General features: G+C 34.1%; 1 protein-coding gene across 1 annotated transcript; it reads left to right on the top strand.

Annotated features, from left to right (window-relative positions):
* Positions 1-344: 344 nt before the first annotated feature.
* Positions 345-4,668, top strand: LOC146913753 (uncharacterized). Its single transcript, XM_085716969.1, has 4 exons — positions 345-500; positions 810-1,436; positions 2,661-2,883; positions 4,334-4,668. Exons 2-4 carry the CDS (start codon positions 815-817, stop codon positions 4,443-4,445), a joined length of 957 nt encoding a protein of 318 aa, XP_085573095.1. The 5' UTR covers positions 345-500; positions 810-814; the 3' UTR covers positions 4,446-4,668.
* The last annotated feature ends 5,467 nt before the right edge of the window (positions 4,669-10,135 follow it).

Raw genomic sequence — 10,135 nt, 5'->3', positions numbered from 1 at the left:
CGGGTATCTCGTGCACGATTTGCGGAGACTAATCCATTGAGTCTTGTGGGATTCAAATGGACGGCAAGTTCTCCCAAAAAATTTAACTTTGTTGAATGTTCAAGACTGAATTCGAACTCAATACCTTAGTTAAATACAAATAAATGGGTTAAATACAAATATTCGAAAAGTTTTTTTTGAAGTGTTATTAGAAGATACATGTGTCATCTCATTCAAGTGTTATTGGATATTTTTTTGAGGGAAAGTGTTATTAAATACAAATATTCGAAAAGTTTTTTTTTTTTGAAGGGAAAAATAAAAAAGTTAAAAAAGAAAATAAATGGGTTTGGTAGGTAGACAGCTTAAAACCACATTGCATTTCTCTTTCTCATCACTGCTGCTGCCCTTTACACATTCCACCGCGCGCGCTCTCTCTCACTCTCTCTCCATTTCCGACCCGACCCGACCCATTTAGCTCATTTCCGGTGGTGACAGGAACTTTCCGGTGGTTGTCAGGTCAGGTAGTGATTTCTCTCCGTTAGTTTTTCTTTCTATTTTTTCAGTTATTACATTTCCGACCCATTTATCAAACACTGATACGAAATAACTTATTTAATGTAATTAGTATGTTTGTTTGTACCTCGACACCGATACACGTTTTCGATCAGAAATGATTTGAGAAAATAACACAATTACAATGTAATTGTTATGTTTGTAGCTGGACACTGACATGTTTTCGATCAGAAATGTCGATGCTACTGAGCTCGGCCTCTATTTACCTGTTGGGTAATTTTTTTAGTTTTCTTTTTTATTTTTCTGTTGTTACACAGGGAGAATGGAAAGTAACCATTACAATGAGTTTGCGTACGTCGACAATCCTTTCAGTAAGTATGCGTATAAGCGAAATCATCTTACAAAGAGTGTTGTTGAGGTGGATTCTTGTCGTGCTAGGAAGGTCTTGTCTCGTTATTCTCAGAAAGTCGAAGAGTGTAAAGTGGAGCATCCAGAGAGGGTTGTGTCTCCTTATTTTCAGAAAGTTGAAGAATGTAAAGTGGAGCATCCACAAAGGGTCGTGTCTCCTTATTTTCATAAAGTCGAAGAAGAGTGCAAAGTGGAGCATCCACAGAGGGTCGTGTCTCGTTCTACGAAGAGCATTGAAGATTTAGAACAGTTTAGGTATAAGAGTGAAAAAGTGTCAAGTCTAAGAGAGTGTGTTAAGAACAGTGAACTTCCTCCTAAGATTTTCAATGACTCTCGAAAGAGACCGAAAGTTGAAAAGCCTATGAAATCCAAAAGAAAAGCTAAACCTTTTCTTAAGGCTGATAGATGCAGGGAGGCTTACAAAAGGAAAACACTTGATAATAACTGGGTGCCTCCACCTTCTGGTTTTGAATTACCTCTCCTTCAAGAGTATCATTTCCACGATCCATGGAGAGTGATAGTTATATGTATGGAGAGTGATAGTTATATGTATGTACATTCATTGAAGTATTTCTTTATCGCATCCCTTATATTTTATGCTAATGTTTTTTCTGTTCGTCCTGACCTTATTATGATATTATAGCTTTCTAAACTGTTAATTGTCTTCAGATCGTATTGCTATAATGTCATATTTGAAATTTATCCTCTTGAGGTCTTGCTTAGGACATTATGATTAAGAATTTGGAGCTGAACTGCTGCTTCTGTTAGTAGCTTGTTGATGACTACATGTTGAAAGAGATGTAAACATGTTGTGTGTTTCCTTCTCTACTAAAACCTCTTGAATTACTCACAAACCTCTTGATATACAACATTGCCACACAAAATAGTCTTGCCAGCCCTTACTCCTAATCTCTGTGAATTAGATAGCACAAGTTAACATAAAAACTCTTTTGAGAGTCATTTTGAATTTATGATAAAGAACAGTGGCTACCTTTTTCTCTATTTTAAAGACTTGAAATTGAACGTGAATTCTGGTCTGCAATATTCTGTTTGGACTCATACACATGATAACCTTCCTGTAGTTCTGTAACAAATTAATTCTAAATTAGTAATTTAGAAATAAAGAAGGGATAATGTATAAGGATTTTCGCAGTAAATATGTTAGGATTTTAGCAGACTCTTGATACGCGGTTACCAATCAGTGCCTAGAATTTCAAAAACTGTTCAGTTTTGGATATAGTGGCAGTGTACAATTAATGAAATTTTTAGTAAGAACTTGTTTCTAATGTTAATGTACCACACATAACCATAACTGTCCTATACATGATCACACACTAATAAAAGAATATACTAAAGGGGAGGAAATAAGTTACACAATTTTTGTTGAGGTATGCTTTTGCGGATGTTTTTTTATCAGTTTAAACATGTTATTTCCATCTTCTTGTTGCTTCTATTATAAGCTTGTTGATGACTTTATTTCTTTTTTGATGTTATTAGAATGTACCATTTGCAATTTATTGGAGTGACTTTATCTATAATCTATGAATGTCTCAAAAGAGTGCTGATATTTTATTCAATCATGACATGATTTGAGTAATGTCAAATGAGGTGGATGCTTGGTTTGAGAATATGTTAAATTAGGGAATTGGTAAATTTATGTCCCAACATCTTGCGTGTCATTGACAACTGTTGCATTTTTGCTTTTGTTAAAACATATTGTCTTTGTGTTGCTTTGCTGCTTTTGTATATCCTATTTTGAGTTAGCTTCTTATTTTGCAAAATGCAGGCAGAACAAGTTTTAGATAACTTTTTTGAGTTATGTCCAGACGCAGAAACTTGTATGCAAGTAAGAAGAGAGGAAATAGAAGAGGTAATAAAGACATTAGGTTTTCAAGTGAAAAGATCAAGAAGTTTGCAACGCTTTTCTCGTGAATACTTAACTGAGACTTGGACCTATGTTACTGAACTGCACGGTGTCGGCAAGTACGTGCTCTTTTATTAACATATTTTATGTCAAATTTTCACTTTTAACAAGTTACTTTTAGGCCAAATTACAATTTTAGACCCTCTAGTAGTTTATGCTATTTGTAACTTTGGTCCCTTTAGTGTTTTTTAGTTATTTTAGTCCCTTCATCCCTTTTCATTTGCTTAAAACCCTCAAATTCTTATAATCAATTGAAAAGTTTACAATTTGAATTGTTTAAATTGCTTTAAACATTTTTTCACTAAAAAAAAAAAAAACCCTTTTTAGTGGAGAAGATGCTTAATGCTTTTTGGTGGGGAGGAGGTAATTGGAGCAAAGGAATTCAGTGGTTGGCTTAGGAGAGACTATCGTGTCCCAAAGCTTAGAGAGGGATAGGTTTTCGTGACTCGAATACGTTCAATTTAGTCATGTTAGCCAAGCAAGGGTGGAATATGCTATGCAAGCTGGATAGTTTCGTTGCTAGAATGTTGAAGGCGAAATGGCGGATAGGGGATGTATAAAGGTGAAGGTCATGCAAGACCCTTGGTTGAGTTTGAATCATTCTAAGTTGGCGCGATCCCCACAATGTCACGAAGATTTGATGGTTCCTGAAGAGAGGAGATGGAATGTACCTAAAATTAAGGATTTTATTATTTCTACTGCCATGACTGAAGCTATTACATCTCTCTCTCTTTATTTTTGGAAGATCAAGATGACATGGTGATATGGAATGAAGAATTACATGGTAAATACATAGTGAGGTCGGGCTACAGATTTGCAATGCATGAAATGTCGTATGAGAAGAAACGCTCTGTGCAAGGGAAGTGACGGAGGTTGTGGAAGGCCCATGTCCCTCAGCAAATCTGTATTCTTATCTGGCAGATTTGGAGAAAATGCTTACAGATGGGAGAAAGGTTGCGGGAATGACATTCTCTTGCCGAACCACTGTGAGTTGTACCAAGATTATTTAGAGAATGATTGGCATGTTTTCTTCCAATGTGTGACTAGTATTGAGTGCTAGAGTATTGCAGGTTTGTCGCAATACATTCAGAACCGTCTGCAGAATTTTGACACAGTTGGAGCTGCGTTATTGGACGTGTGTGTGTGCGAAGAAGATGCGACTGTGAGTCGTGTTAGTATTAGACATATTCTATCTTTAAATTTTAACTTTTTAGGTTAAGTTTGTTCAGAGGCAAGCGAACATGGTTGCTCACTCACTCTCTATATCTACAAAAGTTTTCGAATTTCTTACTTTTAAACTTTATGTGAAATACAACCGATGGTAGGACCATATTTCTTTAATTTTTAAAATATAGGGACTAAGTTACTCGGAAAAAACCCGAGGGACCAAAATTGAATTTAACTCAAGCTACAACAACCAAAACTCTAACCAAGCCTTTTTTAAAAACACTAACTGTATTTATCTTTTCTTTACATTGATTAAGATTGGTTATCATCTCTTTTAATTAGGTATGCTGCGGATGCATATGCTATATTTTGTACAGGCAAGTGGGATGAAGTTGTGCCAAGGGATTATAAGCTGAACGAATATTGGAATTTCCTTCGCGAAAGACATCCATAAACACAGATTGTTAATTATATATGATATTATGATATGTATTTCTTTTAAAGGTGGACTGCTGATGGTGGAAGGAGGGAAAACTATGTAGTTTTGTTTTTTGGCAAAATACTAATATGGATAATCAAATTATTGTATTTTAATTGTTGCAGTTTTGTTGTAAGTGGCAACAACAATACTTAATTTTGATATGGTTTAGTAAAAAAGCTGTGAACTTTAAGTAGAACTCCCATTTTGTATTGTTCTTTAGAACTTCATGAGATGTTGTTGAAGTACAAAGCACAACTCCTCGTGTAGTTATTTATCTTAGGTCATGTTAACAAATATCCTAAAACATTTGTCAAGTAAAAAAAAATTATCTTGAAAAATTAAATTTTCAAAGTTTTAAAATGTTAAATGCACAATGTTTAAGATCAAAATTTCTTTTGAACTTAGTAGATTTCAACTATTTTTTAACTATTTTTTTGGAAGTATGTTTGGTTGTGGGAAGAATGTTGGAAGTGAAAAAGGGAAAAAGAAATAAATATGTAAGAAATATAGTAGATTTCAACTATTTTTTTTGTATATAAGTGAAAGATGAGGAAAAATAGAAGATAGAGAAGTATGATTGTTTCTCTTAGTTTGGTTGAATAAAAAGCAAGAAGTCTAGTTATTTTTGAAAAGATAAAAATATCTTTAACTAATAAAAATTAATATGCAATTGTTATAGTTTAAAGTTTAAAAATTAAAACTATATAAGCTTCTTTTACAATTGGGGAAGGGGCTGCATGACTTAATTTTCATTTATGCTAAGCTCATTAACAGCCCTTAATCTATAACTATAAATTACACAAACATTTTAAAACTGTTGTTCTCAAACTGAACCGTTCCTCTTGCTTGATCGGCCGAGAGTCCTTGAATCATATCATGGTATCAGTAATTTTCTAAGTGTGTGTTTCTCGCTATATCTTTCATCATGGTGCGCAACAACCAAAATTCCAATGTGGTGATTCCAAATGCGGTGAGCCCTTACTCATCCAAATGAGAATCCGGCGATTTCTCTTGTCACAACTATATATCATTCTTGGGCGCGTTTGATGCACAAAGCTCTCATGGGCAAGAAGTTTTCTGGTAAAGGTAAAGGTAGACAATGTAGTTTCTGCAGTAAGCAAGGTCACACTATTGACACATGCTACAAGAAGCATGTCTTTATCTAGGTTCATTATTCTCTTCCTTATTTCATGGTTACAAGTATTCACAATTTACTTGGGCTATGAAAACAAATATTTCCTGTTACTCAACATCAATGTTTGGACCATAATCATTGATAGTGAATCAAATAAGTGCAAATTTCAATGCCATCCAACTAATAACACAAATATATTAACCATGGATGTTTACTTCAGTGTTGTTATTCTTGGAATACATACTCTTGCGCTTTATCCTTTAAATCACAGCTGATATGTGTCACATCTTCATTAATTTGTTTCTAAGTTTTTCTTACAGTTCAAACTTAAGTTATGTAACATCTTACCAGATAGAAGATGAATCAATAGTCTAACTTTGATTAAAACGATCTAAAGATCAAGACAATAGTAAAAATATTCAAGAGAGAAGTTTTTTTGAAACTATTATAACTTCAAGTGTATATCTAGAGCTCAGTTTTGAAACTATTGGAACTTGATCCATAATGAAAGAATGCAAGTGCGTATAACTTACAACTAACAGCAATAGAGAGTAACCAACCACGTAATAACCGAATAGCAATTTAACTTACTTCAAAACAGAAACCAACTAACCAACCACTTTATTACTTGATTGTTAACCAACTAACCAACCACTTGATTACTTGATTGTTGTATGATATAATTTAATTCAATCTTTCATAAATAGTAATTATAATTTAATAAATAAATAAATTATTGTTGTCTCATAAGTCCTAGCTCAACTGGCGTACCTCCACTTTGTGTGTGTGAGTTTATGATGGCTTTGCCATCTCTTCTAGCTACCAAAAAAAAATAAAAAATTATTGTTAAAATAGAGTAATTTTTAGGTGTTTTTTTTCTAAAGTAATTTTTTTTAGAGGTGTCAAATTTAAGAGATTGAGAGTTTATTAAGTCCTAATATTAAAAAGGGTCTTGTTAACCAGTGCCCCGGGGCACTGGTAGTGCCCCGGGGCACTGGTTAAGGAATCCAAAAATAGAATTTTCTGTCTTGGAACTATAAACTGTCACTTTTCATGAAGTAATAATTACATTACTTTTTAACAAAAACTTACTTCTTTTAATGCTTAACCAATGCCCCGGGGGCACTGTTTAACATCCTCCTATTAAAAAATATAAAATGAGTTGTGTCTATATGCAAGACTCACTTAAGCATCCATGGTGAGGAGTTTTATTATTGATTCTTAGAAGAAGTTACGATTAAAAGTAAAATATTTTTGTGGGAGGAAAGTCAAACGATTGTCATGATTTAACAATTAATATTGATTATTAGGTCAAAATTGAAAATTTTCAAATGGGTCATCTATTGCAGGACGCAGGGAGTAATATTGATTATAAGATTAAATTAAAAAAAATCATCTACTCCCTCCGTTTCAAAATGAGTGTCACTTTAGCCAATTGCACACAAATTAAGAAATGGAATAAAGTAGTCAAATGTCATAACAATTTTACCAAATTATTCTAATCAACCATTGGTTTGTTTTTTATTAAAGAAAAAATAATATTTTGGAAGTAGTGTAACATAGTATTAGTTGAAGGGTACAATTGAAAAGAAAAAGTTATTATTGCAAAGGACACTGAAAGCGACATTCATTTTGAAACAATTTTTTTGGCTAAAACGACACTCACTTTGAAACGGAGGGAGTATAATATTTTCAATGATCTCGCTATTACAATTGATTACTAAGGTAAGTCTACAATATATATTTTTTTAAAGAAAAAGTTTAAAAGATTAATTTTTGGGTTAAATATTTTTTTAATCTCTAAAAATGTTAAAGAAAAAAGTTTTAGTCACTCTAAAATTTTCCTTCTAAGTTTAGACGGTTTTCCATTTACAGTTTTGATCCATGCTTTTAAGTCAAGTTATGTGTACCTTCTGAATTGTTAACGAGTTTTTGCAAAAATATTTAGAATACTATAAGAATCTCTCCAAAAAAAATCATAAAATTTTAATCAAATATGAATTTTTAAACGTAAAAAACATAAAAATTCATATTTAATTCATGTTTTGTTATAAAAAAAAAACTGTATTTTTTGGTAGAGATTCTTATAATACTATAAACATTCCTACAAAAACTCTTTCAAAATTTTGAATGATACACATGAGTTGCTTGAAAAGCAGAGACCAAAAGTGGAGATGGAAAATTTTTAAAGGACTAAATCTATGCAAAATTTTAAGGAAACTAAAATTAAAAGTTGAAATATTCACATGGATCAAAAACATATTCAACACCTTTTTTTTTTAATTGAAAGAAAACATATTCAACCCTTTTTTGTTTTTCCTTTTTACTTATGAAAGTAGCTAAGAAAACTGTTTTGGGTTTTTTCAAAGAAAACCTGAATCGGTTAGAAAATACACGAATCGATGCACCCAATAATGTGATAAAATTTAAGAGAAAAAATTTAATGTTAGTTTTAGATTTATGTTTAGTGTGTCATTCATAGAAAGGAAAATAATATAGCACATCTGTTGACTATAATAACAATAGATATGTGTTGGGTCTCTACACCATATTACTAATATTGCGACCCTATGATATTTAGTCCCTGTTTTCCTTAAAAAAAATTAAGAAAATGATAATAAATTTGGGCCAATGCATGTTGTTCTGGACCGATCAAAAGACCAACCGCACGCTGACACGTGGCATAAGATACACTGCCTTAAGGCTCCGCACTCAAAGGAGCACGTCAGCTTGTGTGCACCATGCCACACAGAAGCGTGCCCTCGCATGAGGACACGGTTATGGCCAAGGCGCGCCTATATAAGGGTGAACTTGCTTCACGCTCAAGGTACACATCACTTTTCACAACACTTCTTACACACTCTTTCTCAGTTCCATTACTAAGGAGTGCTGACGTGCCTACATGCACCTTTCGTCCCACCGCGAAGACCCATCGTTGCGGTGTTGGAAGTCGTTACCGTCACATCAGAGCATTTTCGGCTGCCGTTTCCACTCAATTGTTCTCACCGGCTAGATCGTTCTAACCGCAACGATCCAACGATCCTCCACCATAGCCGTTTTCGTTTACGTGCATCTCCACTGTAACCATTTTCAGTTACACGTTCCTCCACTGCAACAGTTAACAATTACTGATCCACTCTCTGAAGTAATAGCTGGAACTCGGAGACCCTCCGCGAGATGTTCCTCCGCTTCTCAAGCATCGCGTTCAACGATTAAAGTCCTCCAAAGTGGAACGGTTTTGATCCTCGAACCGGTGAATCATGAGGAAGAAGACGTTATCCTCGGTACTACGATCGACGTCCGTCTAAATCGAAGAAGTTCGATGAAGAAAAGGTCGTACAACGCCGCTGGCAGTAGACGACGCCACCTCCTCACCAGTGACCGCCAAAGAGGAGGCAAGAAACCTCCTGGTGATTCGGACGGAGGAAGCAGCGGTCCACCTGCGCACCGTCCTCAACGTTATAAGCCGTCGAAGCACCGCGAGTAGAAAGATTCTCCTCCACCCCAAAGTCGTCCAAAGGAAGTGGAATGCTTTCCAGGGCGCCATCACAGGAACCGCCACAAAATACTTTTCACCAGAAGGATAGCGGAATATCCTGTCCCCCGTGCTTTCGCGAAACCGACAAAGCTGGAAACCTATTATGGCGTTGCAGATCCGGACGAGCAAGTGGAACACCTGGACACTATCCTCGACTACCATCGTGCGAGGACCGCGGTTAAGTGCAAGTTATTCGTCTTAACGCTGAAGGGCGCCGTAAATTAGACTTATACACAAATTATAACTCAATCGGATAAAATATCAAAATTGTTAATTAGATGTTGTGGTCGGGCTTCATACCCCATCAAAATATTAATTTGACTGTCCGTCTACCTAAAAACAATAAAAAAAAAAGTTATATATAATTTAAACCACACACATTACTTTGACCGTATCAACTAAACCTTTGCATTTATATGTGTGTGTGTATATATATATCATTAATTTCCTACAAAAATATAGCATGAATATGTCAACAAAGTACACATTTAAAAATCGTTCTACCCTAACAATTTTTTTTTTTATTTCTAATTTTATGTTAACATATTTTTCGATAAACTTAATTATAAACTCTTAATTGAAATTGAAATTTAGGTAATTAATTCAAAAATTTGAAAAATTAATTTACATTATTAAAAAGATTATATTTCAAATCTATATTTTTTTCTTATTTTAAATGTCAATCTTGATTCTAAAAATTCTCGTGATTTACTCACTCTCAAGTTAAATTTTAAAACTCTTATCTATATTTAAAACATTCCCTTGATTTACTCTATTTCCATCTAAATATCAAGCTACAACATGACTCCATCAGCCTACCGTGGGGAGCAACTTTTTTGGACTAGGCTAATGTCCAATCTTGTTACACCTGAAGTCAGACAATATCATATGATGCACACACCTTCAATCTCATTGAATAATAGTTTGGACCGACAAATCTTGATTGTCCATAAATAATTATGTCAGCTATTTTAAATGTCGGCTCAATTT

This window comes from Medicago sativa, chromosome 6, assembly GCF_051527215.1.
Source record: "Medicago sativa cultivar Bolivia chromosome 6, Bolivia_mono, whole genome shotgun sequence".
NCBI classification, from domain to species: Eukaryota; Viridiplantae; Streptophyta; class Magnoliopsida; order Fabales; family Fabaceae; genus Medicago; species Medicago sativa.
Note: the sequence above shows the minus strand (reverse complement) of the source record. Positions and strands in the feature narration are given on the sequence as shown.